This window comes from Aspergillus steynii (genome assembly GCF_002849105.1).
Source record: "Aspergillus steynii IBT 23096 chromosome Unknown P170scaffold_5, whole genome shotgun sequence".
Lineage (NCBI taxonomy): Eukaryota > Fungi > Ascomycota > Eurotiomycetes > Eurotiales > Aspergillaceae > Aspergillus > Aspergillus steynii.
In genome coordinates this window covers 2,983,658-3,002,523 of record NW_020194402.1, presented here as the reverse complement: position 1 = coordinate 3,002,523, position 18,866 = coordinate 2,983,658, and the positions used below count along the sequence as shown (strand labels likewise).

The 18,866-nt window shown below is 50.2% G+C and overlaps 8 protein-coding genes across 8 annotated transcripts; 3 read left to right on the top strand and 5 right to left on the bottom strand.

Moving 5' to 3' along the window:
- Nucleotides 1-498: 498 nt before the first annotated feature.
- On the bottom strand, nt 499-1,785 carry P170DRAFT_438087 (uncharacterized protein). The gene is made up of 3 exons (XM_024849507.1): nt 1,338-1,785; nt 839-1,250; nt 499-763 (listed from the first exon to the last, which is right to left on the bottom strand). Exons 1-3 carry the CDS (start codon nt 1,338-1,340, stop codon nt 753-755), a joined length of 426 nt encoding a protein of 141 aa, XP_024703772.1. The 5' UTR covers nt 1,341-1,785; the 3' UTR covers nt 499-752.
- A 206-nt stretch (nt 1,786-1,991) lies between these two features.
- Nucleotides 1,992-3,081, bottom strand: P170DRAFT_212145 (uncharacterized protein). Its single transcript, XM_024842819.1, has one exon. It carries the CDS (start codon nt 2,977-2,979, stop codon nt 2,098-2,100), a length of 882 nt encoding a protein of 293 aa, XP_024703771.1. The 5' UTR covers nt 2,980-3,081; the 3' UTR covers nt 1,992-2,097.
- Nucleotides 3,082-5,272: 2,191 nt separating this feature from the next.
- Nucleotides 5,273-7,027, bottom strand: P170DRAFT_497839 (prolyl-tRNA synthetase; the record flags this gene model as incomplete). Its single annotated transcript, XM_024854120.1, has 3 exons — nt 5,273-6,530; nt 6,597-6,937; nt 7,013-7,027. The coding sequence occupies 3 exons, from the start codon at nt 7,025-7,027 to the stop codon at nt 5,273-5,275; spliced, it is 1,614 nt and encodes a 537-aa protein (XP_024703770.1).
- A 565-nt stretch (nt 7,028-7,592) lies between these two features.
- On the bottom strand, nt 7,593-9,507 carry P170DRAFT_477083 (uncharacterized protein; the record flags this gene model as incomplete). Its single annotated transcript, XM_024853412.1, has 10 exons — nt 7,593-7,679; nt 7,724-7,839; nt 7,915-7,942; nt 8,011-8,208; nt 8,267-8,481; nt 8,538-8,681; nt 8,749-9,080; nt 9,136-9,208; nt 9,267-9,280; nt 9,344-9,507. 10 exons carry the CDS (start codon nt 9,505-9,507, stop codon nt 7,593-7,595), a joined length of 1,371 nt encoding a protein of 456 aa, XP_024703769.1.
- Nucleotides 9,508-10,995: 1,488 nt separating this feature from the next.
- On the top strand, nt 10,996-11,663 carry P170DRAFT_319125 (GNAT family N-acetyltransferase; the record flags this gene model as incomplete). Its single annotated transcript, XM_024843301.1, has 3 exons — nt 10,996-11,269; nt 11,321-11,430; nt 11,502-11,663. Coding segments are annotated over 3 exons (546 nt in total), but the record flags the coding sequence as incomplete, so codon positions are not given.
- Nucleotides 11,664-12,038: 375 nt separating this feature from the next.
- P170DRAFT_448158 (type 1 glutamine amidotransferase) lies at nt 12,039-13,034 on the top strand (the record flags this gene model as incomplete). The annotated part of the gene is made up of 1 exon (XM_024850947.1): nt 12,039-13,034. One exon carries the CDS (start codon nt 12,039-12,041, stop codon nt 13,032-13,034), a length of 996 nt encoding a protein of 331 aa, XP_024703767.1.
- A 502-nt stretch (nt 13,035-13,536) lies between these two features.
- On the top strand, nt 13,537-16,278 carry P170DRAFT_411341 (Zn(II)2Cys6 transcription factor). The gene is made up of 10 exons (XM_024846887.1): nt 13,537-13,589; nt 13,661-13,780; nt 13,851-13,915; nt 13,970-14,116; nt 14,191-14,723; nt 14,772-14,896; nt 14,947-15,095; nt 15,152-15,327; nt 15,388-15,571; nt 15,655-16,278. Exons 1-10 carry the CDS (start codon nt 13,561-13,563, stop codon nt 16,242-16,244), a joined length of 2,118 nt encoding a protein of 705 aa, XP_024703766.1. The 5' UTR covers nt 13,537-13,560; the 3' UTR covers nt 16,245-16,278.
- A 147-nt stretch (nt 16,279-16,425) lies between these two features.
- P170DRAFT_361530 (L-glutamate gamma-semialdehyde dehydrogenase) lies at nt 16,426-18,332 on the bottom strand (the record flags this gene model as incomplete). Its single annotated transcript, XM_024844471.1, has 4 exons — nt 16,426-17,545; nt 17,612-17,976; nt 18,041-18,148; nt 18,213-18,332. The coding sequence occupies 4 exons, from the start codon at nt 18,330-18,332 to the stop codon at nt 16,426-16,428; spliced, it is 1,713 nt and encodes a 570-aa protein (XP_024703765.1).
- Nucleotides 18,333-18,866: the final 534 nt, after the last annotated feature.

Sequence of the window (18,866 nt, the reverse complement as noted above, 5' to 3'; positions counted from 1 at the left end):
CTAACACGTGGACGTGCATACGTGCCCAACACGCCTAGCATTCAGCTTCGTGCCCAACGCTTCCGAGAGCAAATCATTCTTGCCTCTTAAATTGCGGTGCTGTCTGCCACGTAAGCTAGCCTGCCGCTGATGCCTGCATTGATGCAGTCAGCTGCTCGTCCGCGGTCTAGACACTGTGCCGACGCATTCAAGTCTATCGTAATAAAGAAAAACAACAATGAAGGTTAAGGCCTTGTGTCTTGGGAAACAGGGTTTATAGTTTTGCGATCTGCCGTGCCAGCTGGCACGTCAGCCACGTACTCCTTGAACTTGCTGATGAGCATCTCTTGTTTCACTTTGATTTCCAAGAATAACGCCTTGAATAGTACTCTTTAATTGGTTTGCCCACTGGAATGAGGAACAGTGTTCAATTAAGCATCATGATTTTATTGGTAGTAAATGATAATCATCAAGTCATCATTTCCTTTGCTCTACAGTAATGTACGCATTATAAAATTGAATTTAGCTGTAACATGTAATTACATAGGACGGAGGTTGTATCCCGGATTGGCTATAGAAAAGACAGATAGATCATTCACCAAATACTGGTAAGAGAGACCATAGAAAACGTAGTAAGAAACACTCTACGACGGCCGTTGTGGATTGCCCTGGGCAGCAGCGCGTTTCCGTCGTTCCTCCCTCTCCTTCGCCAATCTATGCGCTTCCTCTTCCGCCGCTATTCTATCGTTCTCTTGCACCTGCCTTCGCTGATCTTACTTCTCAGCTGAAAATGAATACAAGATATCGTCAGCGACGAAACACAAATCTGGTGACGGGGACTTCAATCCATCAATCATACCGGGAGTTTTCCGCGCCAGGCCAATGGAAAGAATCGGCGCGTTCTGGCCGTCATATGCATCCCAGTCAAGAACGCAATCACGACCGATAATCATATGGATCGGACAGTCCTGCTGCTGTTGAGGGAGGGCAGGTATCACTCCGGCCTCATGGATCGGGATATAGAAATCCCGCGTATCACTAGTGCCCGTGCCGTCGAGCCAGATATGCAGGCGAACTGAGTCGCGCACGACAAAGGACCCTTGCGCATGCTCGACCACCCGTGGAGCCTGACCCCGCTGAATGGCGGGAAACGGTAGTTCCTGTCGGCCGAGGGGGGTGAGGATGTCGCAGGGTAAATTTGGTATGACGACCGCGTTCAGACGATATTCAGTATCATCGGGCCCGCCGCACATGATATGAACGACGCTCGTCTGGATTTGATCGATAGGTGAGCGGGCGCTTACCAGGGATAGGAGCGACATGGGACGGCAGGATTTAGACTTCTGGCTGGGACTTACCATGTTGCCAGGAATGTCCCTCGTCAAGTCAACCGTTGATGTTCTCGTCCTTGTTCTACCCTGGGTGGGCCTGAATTTAAAATTCCCAGGCCGGACGACCTCGTAGTTCCCAATCTCGCATCTAGAAGAGCCGCATGGTAGTAACGTCACTGTCAGGGCGATGGAGGGGATCCATGAGGCTACTGAATGAATTGCCCTATCACCCAGAGACACACAAACAAGAAGGACGCCGTCCGATGCACATCGCACGCAAGCGAAAGAAAGATATTAAGGCCATCCTCGCGAGATTCGCATTGGACTAACCTCCCATTCGAGGAATGCGAGTCAGGGACAGGTTGTTGTCATGCGTCACATCGCTCGGATGTGGCAGGAATGCATGTCTTCGGTCGGGTCTCAACCGAACGTCCACACTGATGCGACACAAACGACTGCAATTCGTAGAGAGACAAAGCTGGAAACACATTAGATTGACAATTAATCTCGCGAGAGAATATAATATTTGGTCTGTGGCACCGCGCTCGGATGTTCCGGAATCGACACCCACATGACAGCTGTGTGGAACAAGCAGCAAACGTCCACGCCATCATGACACACATGGCTCAGGCAAGGCGGAAAGAGAGAGAATTACCCAGCTGTATATCACTAACGCATGCAGCTTGGATAGAGCGGCAGCCGCAGGCAGGAATATGAGACGCTTTGTCCGACAGCGGGACATGGAATATCGCTCCATTCCCATGATCCGACCTCCACTTTGTCGAGCTCATTCATTGTTGCTAACAATCCCAGGTCGCGGCCGCGACAAATCCCGCTCAATTATCCTCGGAATCTCCGGACTGCGTTCCAGCAAGTTGTACCTTGCGATCGATGGCCCGCCGATCAAGACATCGGGATGCCCGACGGTCACCACATGGAAGTCCGCGGTAAATGTCCGAGCGCTCACGCGATAATACCAGTTGACATTGCGCACAATTCCAAGAGGGACAACTCCGTTGTTCCCGGTCGCCCCGAACGGTCGCAACGGCGTCGTTTGCGCCTCCGACTCCAGCTGATACCCGAGTCGCCGTAACTGCTGAAATATGCCGACACGCATGACATTCACTTGAGCTTGCGTATCTAGCGCAATCCTGGCTTCGACTGGGTGGTCGTCGCTTTCGGTAGAGTCTGATGAGACAAGAAAGCCACGATGGGTGAAGGGGTTCGTTTGCGCAGGGCGGATGGCCGGTCGAGCTATCGTGGGAGGTGGACATGGCATGGAAGCAGGCATAGGTATCGTGACCGCCGTGCCATCATTTTGACGGTCATCATAATCCTTTCTCTGACTATTCGGATAGCTCGTGGATCCAGGTCGGGGTTGTTGTCTCGAAGGACATGTAGGGCTCGGGGTGGTTGAAGGAACGGGTTGACTGTCGGAAACAGTCGGTCGAGTGATGCGCTGTCCGTTTTCCGCGACGCTCTTTTCATTGACTGATGAGAGTGCCCCATTTTCGCGTCTTGCAACTAAGGGCTTTTGCGGATGGCGAGAGAAAATCCCAGTTACTGCCAGGCGTCCGGTGCGGAAGATAGATCGGACGCGACCCCAACGGCGTCTACCGCCCACACGAGCTACATTGCGCGAACCTTCTGGATGGGCATCAGACACCATTTCCTGTCACAAGTCTAATTCCTAAAAAACCTACTATCTTCCACTTGGTTATATATCGTGAAGGTGCTAATCATCAATGTGGGTGGGGGAGGGGCAGGTTGGTATGTAGCCTTCCAGAGGAGTCGAACTGCTCAGGAGACGAGTGGGAAGGATCGAGAAGAGTGAAGTATCGAGGCAAAGGTAGGGTTTTAGGGTTGAGATTGGATGGACGTGCTCCCCTCGTGTGCGGCAAAGAAAAGGCAGGCAGTCGACCATTGCTTGTCAACTCGAGCGGATGGCCATATCCTTCCTCGAGGCCCACTAGACGGCGGTGCAGCATCTTTTCACGACCCAGCCCCTGTATTCAAACCACGGGATTTCGCGGGCCATCAAGTGAACGGTATTATTCGTCCTTTACTGAAAAGACCGCAGAGCGTCATCGTTGCTGTCTTGGATCGCTGAGTGGTGTGCCATCGGCAGCTTGGACTTGCTACGTGGATTGCCTCGTTGATTCTTATGTGATTGGGGTAGGCGACGAACCATGTAGTCTGGCCCGGGGGGGGGGGGGGGGGGGGGGGGGGGCTTCTGCACTGCTCTACTAGTGACAATAGGCATTTACCGAATCTTCTAAAACCCGACAACCCACGAGCTTCAACGATAGCGGACGATTTCATTTGACAGAGACCCGCTTTTTGTTTTTTAAAAAACCAAACCCAAGACAAAAAAGAATAATAAAGACAAAAAGAAAAGAAAAGGCAAAGCGCGACGCAGACAACGTTTAATTAACCGTAGTAAGGGCAGAAATTATGTCATAGCCAGTCATTCACACGAGATATGAGTCGTCCCCTTTCATTTCCTCAAGTGAGGCGCATAAACTGTTCTAAGGTATATTTGGGCATCACTAATTTGAGTCTTACTGGCTGGTGTTTCGCCGGTTGGTGGCTGAGCATTAGATTCCTCTACCGATTTCAGAAGATAGTCAAGCCCCCTCACAATGCTATGGATATTCTTCACGGTCTCTAAGGCACGCATGGATGTCGCAGTGACTGGCTTTCTGTCGAGGTACTAGCACAGATAGAGCGCAGCGAATAGAAAATCGAGGCACTGAACAAACGCAGGCAGCAGACACACAGGCGTCAACCAGCGTTAGGCCACGTAAAAGTGACAACTGTAGGAGAAAGGAGAATAAGCACACTTTACTGGGCCGGAGCCATTTCGGAACAGCTTTGACAGATACCTCCGTCCATGGTGAGCCCATACGGAGCATTCCAAGGCCCTTCACAACAGGTGCCAAGCATGACAACGCATACTGGTCTGGGCTTGGCCACGTAGCACTATCCTAGGCAAGGCGGGAGGAGTGTGTTGCGGAAGGGGGAGGTTCCACCACAGGACTGCCTGTATAAGCCTCCCTCTTTTTTCCCCCAAATGGAAGATATGAATATTGTGGTAGTTTGTGCTGCGTAACGTATGTTTTTAGGGCTTGATGCAAGATGGAAAAGCATGTGTATGTTTCTCCAACTTATCTCCGGGGGCCCGAGGTCAAGGCCTGTTGAATAATTAAGACAGGCCGACATCACGAATAAAATAAAATGAGATTCCTTTGGGATCTAGAAGAACAAGCAAAACTAAAATATGGGGTAATCCCAAGGAGTCCCGGACAGAACACCAAGCCAGGTCTCGAGGTTCATGATCTCTTCGTCGAACAACACATCGGAGGTTAAATTGATTGGTTTTGGAGTATTATCATCTCCATGTCTACTAGACAGTTAAAAAACCGAGATATAAAAGAATATGAGCAGTACAAACATATCATAGCCTGGAAATATTAGTAGTTGCTACCTATTTCAAAATTGTATATAGACTAATAGCTCTCAAAGAAGATTTCTAGACCACGACAATTGGATTATATATATTATACAAAAGATTAAGATTCAGCATATAGTGGGTGGAATGTAATAAGATATAGCTTGGATAAAGTAAATGAAAAAATGATGTATTAATTGTCAGGAGGACTGATTCCAATTAGATTCATCACCTGAACTATAATTAACCACATCGGAACCCTATTCACAAGGTGAAAAATGTATGCAAAACTCTTTTATACGAGTCCTCTCCTCTTGGGAGGATGGCTGTTTGACCTTCGTACTACCTACTCTCTGGAGCCAGTTAGATGCGCCATGAACGTTACACTAATGAGATAGGACAATATGAATGTCACACAGCATATGCTAGCATGAAGAATGAGCTTGAAGAAACTGGGAGGCCGGCATTGTGTTTTGCTTTATCTCTGTTGGCCACATTCCTACATGCATTCCTAGTATGATCTTCCAAACAAGCACCATTTCTGGGCCTTGCGTGTGCATTCCTCCCTCAAGCAAATTGTGTCCGTATTCTCCAGCTCCGATGGTTGTGCAAAGGGGATACACAGGCTCTTCGCGCCCATGCTCGGGGCAGTGGCATCCTGTTCCTGTCCACCGACATTGGCCGCCCGCTCACTCATTGCCTTGATCGAATCCTCACACCCCTCATCCAGACAGAATGGAATCAAGCATACATTGAGATCATTCAAGGCCGGGGTGAACTCGTTCCACGAGGTAACGATCTTCAACTTCCGACGGAATGTGTCCAAGGCACGGTTGTACATGTCTGACTGTATGGTGTCTAGGAGAGTAGGGACCTCGGTTGAGATCTTAGACAGGGAGAGTTGCCCCTTACTTGAGTCATCTCGGCGACTAGTAGATACGACGTCCTTGTCCAACTCCCTCGATCCAATTTCCAACCGTAGTGGAACTCCCTTAACCTCCCAGTGGTTGAACTTCCAACCAGGAGAATGTTCGTCTCGGGTGTCGGATTGGGCGCGGATGCCAGCTTGCTCTAAAGCGTTCTCAACGGAGGCGGTAGCATCTAGAATTCTCTCGCGGGCTTCGACTGACGTCTGAGCCGATATTCCGACCGGAACAATGATCACCTGCGTGGGCGCCACCTTCGGTGGCAGCACCAGCCCTTGATTATCGCCGTGAACCATGACCATAACACCAAGGACCCGTGACGAGTACGCCCAAGAGTTCTGCCAGACATAGGCTCTTCTCGCCGTACCGTCCTCCGCGAGGGCGCTCGGATCTTCGAAAGAAATATCGAACATTCTGCTGAAGTTCTGACCGAGGCAATGAGAGGTTGCACCCTGGATGGCACGCCCGGTGGTCGGGATATACGCCTCCACGGTCGTCGTGTACAGGCCACCTGCGAACTTCTCCCTCTCAGTCTTCTGACCAGGAACCACGGGAAGAGCTAGGAAATCCCGGTAGATCTGAGTGTATAGGCCCAAGATGTCTCTGACCTCCGTGTCGGCGTCGGCTTTGGTGAGATGTGCCGTATGGCCCTCTTGCCAGTTGAACTCCCGAGATCGTAGAAAGGGTTGGGGGCTTTTGAACTCCCAGCGAACGACGGAGTTCCACTGATTCAGTCGCAAGGGGAGGTCTCGGTAGCTGCGAATCCAGTTCGAAAGCGCTGGGTACATGATTGTCTCCGAGGTCGGTCGGACAGCGACTTTCTTCTCGAGTTTGGTACTGCCACTGTGGTTCAGACAGCTTGTCAGTTGATGATCAGAAATTCATTATTGTCAGATGCAGCAAACTCACGATTGTGTGACCCAGGCGACCTCAGCCGAGAACCCATCGATGTGATCCTGCTCCTTGTTCAGGGCATCCTCCGTCACAAACATGGGAAAGCTGCAGTTCCGTACGCCGCGTTTCTTAATCTCAGCGTTGAACCACTCCTGCAGAATCTCCCAGATTTCCCAAGATCCAGGCCGGAGGACATAGCAGCCGGAAACGTCATAGTAGTCGATCATCTCACCCCTGAGCAGAACCTGCTGGTACCAGCTCGAGAAGTTTGTTTTCTTGGCGGCATCGATACCGATCGTCGCTGCGCCGGGTGCCTTCTTGCGTTTGGATTTGTTTTGCGGAGTGCTTGGAGTGGCCTGGGAGTTGTCCTCGGGTTTGAGGGTGTTGCGTGGCCGGTAGATGTGCTCCTCTGCATCGAGGGAGAGAATGACGTCGTGTGGATCCATGATAGACTGTTTTAGCGACCGTATAACTGAGGATGATAGTTTCTACTGCGGCTATGATGGAAGATTAGCCTTTCTTTTCTGATATATGAAGGCTGACTTATAGACTGGGCAATGGTGGGATGTATTTCGGACATGGCACCATGGAGTGTTAGTCTGTCGGGCCAAAATACCGAGATGAACCCACGCCTGGGCGTATCACCAACTAAGGCTCGGAATGTCTCCGAAAGGGCGTATTAAATATGGCTGCCAAGGTCTGACTTTACCATTAGTGACCACAGGCTAGAAAACCTGGTCGTGGGGTTAAATGTTTTATGTAGGGTCTTGAGCTCGCCCTATATATCCACACCCTGGTTGGCTTTATCTATATCTATCGTACTGACCAAAATGGGTGTGTAGTGTTCACTCTATCCCATTCATGAATACCTCTAGAATACTTTGACTGGCTTCAGTGCATAAAAGCTCTGTGTCATACATAACTTAATTCTGCCAAAAGATATGCCAAGGTTCCGTCTTGTTGTCACATTGATATCTCGACCCCGAACCACCTAAGAAACCCGACATATTCTTAAGAAGAATTGTCGGCGCAGGACCAGGATGCGGAGCTGGAATTCTGGCTTATGGATCTCCCTGAGACGTAAAGTCCCATTCCACACTGTTCTGTTAGCACCCAACCCGACCACAGAGGATTAGACTTACCATGCCACACGCAATCGCGAGGATAACCAAATTGCAAGCTGTAAGAAGACACTTGCGCAACGATTCCCCGTATTGGCCTTTGTTCATGTAAAGCCACAGCGCCGCAGGAATACCATCTATGTGGGCCCATGTCAACATTCATATCCACTCCAAGAAACCCATGCAAGGAGGAGGGCATGTTAGATACTCACAACTAAAGAAGCTTCCGAATAAAGAACTCTGGGGCTACTGTTAGTATCTCAAATAAACAGCGAACCGGAAAATATGAACAGGGGGATTCAACATACAATCAAACTGAGCATATCGTTGAAGACCGGGATGGATTCAGCCACGACCCAGGCGATTATCCAGACACCAACTCCAATGCCTAGCCATGACCCAACGCCAATGAAAGTTCGACTATGCATATGTTCTGAGCCCCGGAAAAGCCGGACAAATATGTACTTTGCTGCGACGTGTCCGAATATAACCCCAGCAATGATGACCTATGAGAACAGTTACTTGACGTACACAGAGAAACCATAAATTTCGTGCATGAGTTACCGTCGGAATAGCCAGGCCATAGCAGACCTTTTTCATGACCCGACCTGCCGATGATAAAGCGGGAGACTTTACATCCGGGCCAGCAAGTCGATAGATAACGAGCGCAGCCACAAGATACATGATCGTGTCGACTATCTGCAGCATCGCAATAGATCTCGGGAATGTCTTCGGCTCTTCCATTTCCGAGATAAAGCCGAAGAATGCAACATGAGCCGCTATAAACATGTTAGACCCCCGCATCCCTTGTACTCTGGCAACTGTGATCACCTACTGTACGCAAAGATAATATTGGTGACGGCCAAAAAGCCACTTTCGAAGCTCGTTTTGGTCACCACATTCACAGGGACGGAGGCGTTAGATTCAACACCAATGGCAACCATCGCAGCTATGGTTGCACTCAGGATACTTAGAAAGGCTGGTTGCGTGTTAGTGGGTTAGCCGTGGTAACTTGACTTTCATCTTTCAATTCGGGGAGCACGGACAGACAATTGACATCCAATAGACCTTTTCCATGGTCTGTGGAAGGGCTCCGATAAAGCAAATGATCAGTCCAATCACCGAAAAGGTAATAGTGCAAGTCCCATGCTCGGTGAGGGTGTTCATCAAGATTGAAAAAGTCAGAATATGACTAGCCATCAAGAATATAAGTAGCAGTAGCTGCCCAATACCAAAGACCTCTCGTCCAATCTGCCCGAATAGAATCTCCCCAGCATCACCCATGTTATGGACATGCGGATAGCGTAGTTTGAACTGCCCAATGACATATCCTGTGTACCATGATAGGCCAGCCAGGAATACGATCAGGACTGCGGCCCTAGCCACACAGTTCAATTAGCCCGCTTCCTCTTATACGGGACCCATAAACTCACGGCACCATTCCTAGTGTTGCAACAGCCGATGGAAGAGATAGAATTCCCAAGGATATATTCTCGGCGACCATGACTGTCAGTCAAGTAGTCAGAATGTGTCTATCAGACGGTATTATCGAGCACGGCCTTACGCATTCCACACTTCCTGTTGGATAGTCGTCCGTGGTCAGTTTGAAAAGGTGAAAGTTTCAGGGGCCAGAAAGCGTACCACCAGCTCATCGTTCGATATCTGATCTCGGCCATCTCCTCATTCCCAAAGGGATCATCCATAGGCACCTCATCATCATGGCCTTTCTTTTGATCTTTGTCTTCGGTTTTGTCTCCCGTGGGCACAGGGTAGCCTGCCTCTGGGTCATTCAGCGGAACACTCATTGTCTCGATAATAGAATGTCGAGCTGAAGAATCTGTATTGATTGGAGGAAGAATTTTGACCATACAATGTAGGCTGTGAGAGGAGGATATGGAAAGGTTCATGAAGTGTACATGGAAAGAATATAAACTGGAAGTTGAAAAAAGCCATATGAAGGGATACGGGGTGTAGCGCCATTCTAGAGATAATGGAAACTGGTGAGATCACCCTTCCCCGCATTTACTCCAGGGTTTAGGCAGAAATTCCTTCGGTGTTTGATAGTTCACGCCAGGAATCAATCGGCACGAGGTCCGACCTCTTGATAGTGCTGATTAATAAAGTAACATCTTTCTAAGAAGCCTCCTGATAAACTGAGCGTCCGAGCAATGGGCATTGCCTGATACAATACCAATAAGAAAGGAGATTGTTACAGTCGTATATCCTTCTGAGTGCATAAGGTTGCCTGTAGTATCACAGTACTTGCAACCCGAATGGGAAGAGAATTCTCTCGTTGAGGCTTTCTTGGAATCCCGTCATTGAAATTTGACTCGTCTAATCTATTAGAATTGTGTATATAAGAGCATTTGATGCCGGGCAGACTATTTATCTCACCCCCTGCAGTCTGTGGTTCGTTCTGCGAGGATATATCTAGCCCACACTGCGGTAACGATTGCTATCATGAGAAGTGTATACCAGAAACATCCCACCACTTACGAAATCCCTTATCTTCTGTCTTCGACAATTGTCCGTGATAACGATGGAACGATTTACCGAAGATAGAAGCGGTATAAATCTTGCGTCATGCGGGATCTGTGGAGAAGAATACCACCACCATGGGGGATCTCCATGGCCTCGACCGTGTCCACTGATAGGCAAGGTGAACCGGGCATATCGGAATACAACTCGCTTCTTTATGGGGCGGTTGCTCGGTTGTTCTGCCGAATGAATTCGGATCTATCCCAGCAAATAGCAGAGTAGCTTCGGTAAATACTGTTACATTGATAAGACCAAGGGATGGGTGGGAAAGTTATAATTTGTCCGTAAACAGTAATGTGCTACATTCGGAATAACAGTGGGTTATATTCACGAATGGCTCGCCTGTCCCATGCCTTTCTATTCCAATTTGGTGTTATCAAACATCTCATCTAAACTAACAACTCGAATTCACCTCATCTCAACTAACCCCAGGCAACTGTCACAGAACCCTGTTCATTACCCTGTGCCAGAGAGACGGAGCTAGTTTAGCATGATATGCTTACGTCGGCTTACGTCCGACGACGGTCTATTAGCCGAGAGGCTAAGATTAACCCTTGTGCATGCATATTGCCGAGCCTGAACAAAAACAATCAAACATAGAGGAAAGTCCGGAAGAAATGTTAAAAAGTCCGTTAATGACAGAGGCCTGTACCATGGCCACAAGGCCTCTTGATGGAGGAAGTCCACAACGACAGCCAGCCAGCCGGCCTTCGCCCAAGTCGTTGACATTCTCGCTTCCGGGGTCTCAATCCCCACCCCTTTCACTCCTTGTGGTCAGAGAGACACCGGAAACAGTGCCGCCCAATCTCATTGAATTCCTTCATGAGCAGTATAACGCCGAGATTCTCCGCGGTGATACACGTGCTCAGGACAGCCCACTCAAGAGGGAAGACTTTGCCAATTACTGGTTCAATGAATGGGCAGATGTGGCGACCTTGGCCACAGAAGGCCACGATGGATCTCTCTTGGATTCCTCTGACTGGAAAGGGGGATACGTGGGGGCTTTGAGGATCATGTCCAACTATCCGGGTCCGTCGACCGAGGTTCATTCGCAAGGTTTAATTGCTGACATTAACGAAGCCCGTTCCTCGCACATCTGCCATGCTGATTTTGTCACTGCCCCTACAATTGCCCGTCGAAGTGCCCTCGAGGGACTCGGTCGAGCCTACTTGGAATATGCAGCTGAGCTCGTGCGTACACGACCCCGGAGACTGTCACCCGCCATCCTAGAAATCGCTAACGTATCTATATTCTCATCCAGGGCTACGCGTATGCCATGTTCAATCTTGTCTTTGCGACAGATACTGAGTTTATAGCGGCACTGAAGAAGCTAGGATTCGAGATAATTGGTCGTATACCCCAGGCTGCACGTGTGAAAGATCAGGAAGAACTTGTAGATGCTTTTGTCTTTGGAAGATCATTGGAAGGTTGAGATACTGTTTCCACGGTATTTAGTAGCTTTGTGCAGCTTTACGGGAGTGATCGATTCCTTTAGATAGATGACAGATTGCAACACCACGGGAATCATGACCCGACTAGGGATCGCCTGGAAAAGAGGGAATATCAAATCCTCGGTTGAGCTCCGAGCGTCGGCTGACATCCGATGAAAAAGGCCAGCGAAGATGGTGGAGTACGCACCCAATTCAGGTATCTTATTAGCGAACCCCTTACTTCGTACACATTCTTGCTACGTGAATTTGCCTGATGGGTTGCCTTTTATTTTCATGCGTCAATCACTGTCCGGGTGTAATTCACTCCACACTTTATTTCCCCCTTATTTGACTGTGATTCCTACGCGATGACACCCCGTCCGCTCTACATCGCCGCCCTCGACACGGACGTACCTTGCCCTCCAGTCTATGCTCAACGGGGCCTATATAGCTCGCAATTTCGCGTTCTTTTGCGTGCGGCCGCAGAGCGTCTGCAAGAAAGATTTTCGCCGACAGGACAACAATCAATCGACGTTCAAGTCACGGCATTCGATGTAGTTGGGGGCTCATTCCCGCCTTTTGAATGCCTGCGGACTGACTCTAGCTTCTCAACAGAGCAAGTCCACCATCGACCGACCCCAGGCCCCATAGACGCCATACTAGTGACTGGCGCAGCTGCCGCCGCATACAATGATGTTCCTTGGATCCACGCGTTACGGACATACATCCAGAAAGTGTATACCGAGTATCCTCTGGTCAAGATATTCGGTTCATGCTTCGGCCACCAGTTAATTGCCCAGGCATTGCTGGGAGACGAAACAGGTTCAATCTGTGAGCGCAAGGCGGTCTCAGTAGAGCGTTCGGAGGGGTATGAAATGGGCGTTCACACGATTTCTCTCCACCCAGACTTCCAGTCCCGTTTTTCGCCTCTCGATCCCTTCTCGTGGGAAAGACCCTTCCGAATCCAGCTAATTCACGGAGATGCCGTCTTTCCAACACAAGGAAGAGCTGCAGAGCGGCCACCGACGAGGGTCTGCCTGCCTGAGCCATGGATCAACATAGGAAGCAGTGCCGCGTGCCAGATCCAAGGTCTCTACAAGCCCGGTCAAGTCCTCACACTGCAGGGTCATTTCGAATTCGATGCCTTCGCTACTATAGCCCTATGCCAGGAATTCGGCCGTCGTCATCACTGGTCCCCTGAAGTCCTTGCGTCATGCATTGAGGAGATCGAACGAAGTCCCGAAGATGACTCCAGGGCCGCGGCCGAGGTCGTACTTCTGTTTTTGGCCGGGAGGGACTGCGCGATGGATGGTGGCCCCACGAAATGTGAGCGCACAAATAATCTAGGACGGAATAAAGAATGAAGTCTCTGGGTTCGTGAGATAACAACTGGTAAGAGCAAAAGGAACCTAGAAAATGACAGTGCGCCCGATTATCTGATTAAGAGAGTACTATATATTTTACCCAGGAATTGAATGAGATTACTTGATTTCGAGAATGGCCACACTGTCAATCTGAGGCTAAACAGGCAAGAATGCATTTTACATTGTAGCATATATGGGTTGCAGCCTTCTGAATTGCAAACAGTGGTACCTTCATGATCCTCATATCTTCGTAGTAACTTTCCTAGTGTCCTTCAGATTCAGTACTACACCGATATGTAAATATATATTACTATAGTAAGCCCAACTAGGTGGAAAGAAATGTCCATTTTGATGTAGTCTCCCATTGTTGGTCTTGAGGTAGAAAAACTTTATATGGAATAGAGTTCCACCAACGTTTCGGAGAAACGGCCCGAGATCCCGCGTGGCAACGGGCGAAACTCCCGTGGCCCTCCGAAAATTATATTCGCTACTCCCACCACTCTGCATTATATGCGAATGGCCCAGAATGGTCCCCAGTGCTAGAGCGAGTAATGCGTGAGTACCCCTCATGTGGAGCAACCGACAGGATGTATTCACAGTCTCGGTATTATTGACCGCTTGCGCAGATGCGAGACCTGTCGTCGGCGGAAGGTCAAATGTTCTGGAGACAAGCCGTGTGTCTCTTGCGTAAAGCATAACTGGGAATGTAATTACGGCTATGTAGGCCGTCGCCGTTATTCCGAAGCGTATGTTGGCCTCCCCACACTCTACAATCCTCGCATGTGAACATGATAGGAGCTGATTCCCCAAATCCAGTCAGGTGAAGCATTTGCTGGACAAGATTCGTTCATATGAGGAACAGCTAAGCTCTCGGTCAACAGGTATGATTTGGGTCATGATATTTATGGCAATGTATCGACGCTAATGTATCCCAGCACCACAACCCTCCCCCTTGGCCGCGGAACAGGCCTCAACCGGGCTACCTCAACTCGGAGTCACATCTTCCCTGGAGAATCTTGAGCCTTATGACGAATCTCATGACCCTCTTCAGTGTTCTGATGACCTAGCGGGAATAAGTCCAGGTGAGCACCTGTAGTCAGCGCTCAAGCTGCTTTTGAGGTGATGGCTTAAGACAATATATTAACGCTCGGAATAGCAACCGACCTCACCTCGGGACCTGCATTTGAATCTCAAGTTAGATCCCTGTTGAATCGCACGCATGATGACTACTCTCGACATACATTTGACAGGGCACGGGGTGCTGGCGGCGAGCAGTTCTCCGAGCGGGCCTTTCAAGATCATGCGACAGAGATATGCATTCCATCAATGGAAGAGTCGCAGCAATTACTAGACCAATTTCTCTTCTACCTAGGCATCAGTCAGCACTTCTTCGACTCACGGCGGTTTCTAGACTCCCTTATGCTGCTGTACCAGAGCCCGGAAATGCGAGAGCAACAGAAGCGGACCATGTGGTATATCGAATATCTCCTGGTCATGGCCATGGCTAAACTCATATACGTCGATCAACCCACGTCACATATTCCTGGAGTCGATTTCTTCAACGAGGCTCTCCGACTGTTGCCACCGCTACATGAGCTCGGTGACCATGGAGTGATTGCTGTCGAGATCCTGACTTTGATCGCTACATATATGCAGTGGTGTGATCGGAAACACGCGGCCTATCTTCATGTATGCTCGGTGTCCCGTATATTTACCCTAAGTACTGACACAATCTAGATAGGACTGGCCATACGGCTAGCGATTGCACTGGGATGCAACGTACATAGCTCGGAACCAACTTGTCTTCCTTCTCAGAGCGCACACAAAGTCAGGTTATGGTGGACGGTTTACATGCTAGATCGGTGAGGCAGGCGGACACAAGATCACACATGAACTTTGCTGATGATAACAGGCGGTTATCCTCCGGTCTAGGACTTCCAGCCGGGGCCGACGAACGACAGCTGCGCGCAGACTTGCCGCGACATAGTGTTGGCTTCCAGTCACCGGTTGCTCTCATCATAAACATTCGGATAGCCCGTGCTACAGACGACATAATGTCTTGTAAGGTTTGCCATTCTGCGTCAGAATTTACTCATGGGTTGACGTTTTCTTCATAGCGCTTTATGGGAAGCTCGCTCTAACCCAGCTAGAGTTGGTCCAAAAGATTCAGCAAATTCTACATGAATTGCATGACATTGGCCGATCGTTTCCCCCAGCTCTTGTTTTTGACTTCCATAGGCCTCTCCAGCATGTCTCACGGACAGGCTCATCTCTTTACCTCATGCTTTTTCAGGTCAGTATTTCCCCCATTTCTATAGAATTACTCTTACCACAATTGACACTCGTTGGCAAGGCAATTATCTTGTGTACTCGACCAATACTACTGCAAAGAGTTCGCTTGCAAACCGAACAACAACAAGCAGGACAGTCACCGGATTCGACACCCACGATCCTAGTACGACTGTGCAACACATGTGCTGAGGCAGCTATCCGAAGTCTGGCTATTCTGGACTGCCTTCGCCGTCAGTCAATAATTCGTAAGGCCCCTTGAATCTGTCTATTATATCGATCCCCCACCTGTATATCCACAATACCATGCAGCTGACTGTATTCCAATAAGCCCGGTATGGCTTTTTCGACCTCGACGCAACCTTCTCAGCTGCCTTCGTCCTAGCAATGGTTGGCTTCCTCGACCGAACTCAGACCAGCCCTCCACCATCATTACTCCGGGCGTTCAGGGTCCTCCGGTTCCTATACCGAGCCGGGAATTCAGCCGCCGAGCGACGCTCCCGGGATATTCAACACACCTGCTCTCAGGTTTGGCCCAATTACACATTCGACCCTGACTCTCTGGATCAAGAAGAATCCCCGCCCGGCACTGCGCCTGGCACGAGAGACCAAACACGTACACCTCCTCCGGGTCCTGAGCCGGCTCACGGCCCGAGTTCGGTTCGTCAGCCGCACTATCCTCCCGATGGATCCAATCTATCGTGTCCCAGCCAGATGGAGATGAATATGCTGGAACCGTGGGCTCATTCCGAGAGCATGGATGCCGTGTTCGATATGGAAGAGGACTGGAGCTTGGATCTGTCGGGTGAAGCGGAGGGGATCCATGCCAGTTTTCAGAATGATACGTTACCGTTGACGGGTGTCGATTATAGTGATTGGCTGGAGATACAGAAGCTGTTGAATAGTGTAGACGCTGTGTAAATTAGGTGCATAGAATACTATGCATTGTTCATGCAATTCCTCGCGGAAAGTTCTACGTAAAAGCTTTACTGATGGAAATTCATACACCGCCAATGCACACAACCGGATTGATAGTAGAACATGCTCGAATTTACAGTCTCATTTCTTCAGCGGCTCCGCTAAATTCATTCATACAAGCCCCTTAAACCTCATTCGAGGGATAGGTCACCTCATCAGCCAGCTGGAAGTCCTCCTTGATGCTGCGGATACTGGTAAAGCGAGACACGAGATTGGTACTGGTCGCCTTGTCGTTTGTTCCACTAGCACGAGAGCCACCGAACGGCTGATGCCCAACAACCGCGCCACTCGACTTGCAGTTAATATAGAAGTTACCAGCCGAATGACGGAGGGCTCGCTCCGCAGTATCAATGGCCTCGCGATCCTTAGCAAACACCGCGCCAGTCAACCCGAACTTAGTCGTCGAATCCACCAGCGACAAAGTCTCCTCGAACTTGCTGTCCGGGTACACATACACGGAGAGGATAGGACCAAAGAACTCGTCCTTCATCAGCGCATGCGAAGGATCATCGACCTGGAACACCGTCGGGCGCACAAACCACCCTGCCTCGCGGCTCGTCTCGCCACCAGCGAGCAGAGTCACCTGGGAATCTTTCTTCGCGCCCTGAATCACCTTGTCTAGCTTGTTCCAGGATCTCTCATGGATAACCGGCCCGATGAAATGGTCGAATTTCTCGGGCTCGCCCATCTTCAACTTCTCGGTCTCCTGGACCAGCTGCTTCTTAAACTCAGGCCACGCCGACTCCGCCACATACAGCCTCGAAGTCGCAGAGCACTTCTGGCCCTGATACTCGAACGCACCGCGGACGGTATTCACGACCGCGTTACGAATGTCCGCGCTGGCGTGGACAACGCCGAAGTTCTTGCCGCCGGTTTCGCCGACAATGCGCGGGTAGCTGGTATAGTGGCCTTCGCGCACGCGGTCTGAAATCTGGCCGTACAGGTCGCGGAAGACCTCAGTGGAGCCGGTGTAGTGTAGGGCCGCGAACTGTGGGTGCTGAAGCACAGCATCGGTGACGGTCTTGGGGTTTCCAGGGAGGAATTGGATCACGTTGGGTGGGAGGCCGGCCTCCTCGAGGATCTTCTTTTGCAGGTATCCAGAGTAGATGGCGTAGTCGGAGGGTTTCCAGATCACGACGTTGCCCATGATGGCTGGGGCGGCGATGAGGTTTGCGCCGATGGCTGTGAAGTTGAAGGGGCTGATGGCGTAGACGAATCCTTCCAAGGGGCGGTATTCGAGGCGGCTGGATTCGAAGATGGGTTAGATACGATAACTAGCTTGGGATGTCGTGTGAAGGGAAAACACTTACTTCCACATGCCGGCGTCATTCATGGTGTTCTGCTGCTTGTACAGCTCGGAGGCATAATGCACGTTGAATCGGTAAAAGTCACAGGTCTCAGCAGCAGCGTCAATCTCGGCCTGCCAGATGTTCTTGCCCTGGCCGAGCATCGTGGCGGCCATAATGTCGTACCGATACTTGGTCGAAACCAGGTCGGCTGCCCGTAGGAAGATAGCTGCTCGATTGGTGAATGACATGTTCTCCCATGCCGGTTTGGCCTGCAATGCCTTCTCGATTGCATCCTCTACCTGTGATGCAGAGGCCTCGCTGTACGTGGCAATGGGGCTGGCGTGTGATGAAGGGTTTCCTTGAGTTTGAGCGGCGTTGGAAGAGACCTATCACGATCGAGAGTCAGTATTAGGTTTGCAAAAGACGCATTGGATTGAAATGTGTGCTCACCCGCTCAGATCCAACAGAAAGGGGCACAGACACCGGAGTCTGGCTCTGCAGCCTCTTCAAGGCATCTTCAAGCTTTTGGCGTTCGATCGAACCCTTGCCGTACGAGGGCTATTTTCTCATGTTAGCCAAAGCAATTGAGATCATCATGGAGGTCACGTCGAATCATGCATACGTTTGGTTCGTTGCGGATAGGAGGAACTCGAAAATTAGCCAAACCCCCTAGATTCCTCCGGGGTACGCTGTTGACGGAGGCCAGCCGTGGGAGGCCACGAAGTGTGATGGGCCGAACCATGATGTCAGATTCGGAACGAGTTCGAAATAAAAATGGGTCACTGAATCAAAATTTGACTGTTTTATCCCGTCTCTTCGAACGGCTTTATAAGTTGGACTGCGGTGAGCCCGTCGGGATCGAAAGCCGAGTCTTCGGTGCTGTCCCGAGTCCACTTCTCCAGAGTGGCAAGGAGGATCGGTCTCCATTCCTTGGGGTTTCATTCCTCCTCTCCCCCGTTCCATTTCCACCCCATGATGCGTTATCCGGGGCAGCGGATTCGAAGGAGGTGGAGTATAGCTTGCCGTCTTGAAGCGCCGGGCTACCGGGGGTGTAACAAAAGAAAGAGCCTTGTGTATCAAACCTACTCATTGGCAGCCCATTGGTTTGTTTATGACACTCCATTTATTGATTCTTGGAATCCACGCAATGCCAGCAATTCCAGTCCTTTTGTGCATATGCATCGTGAACGCGTACTCGGGTGTGGTATCCTCAGTAGTCGGCTTCTCATGCCGAAACCGAGAGAATAGAGCACATGGGGCTAAGGGGCACTAGCGG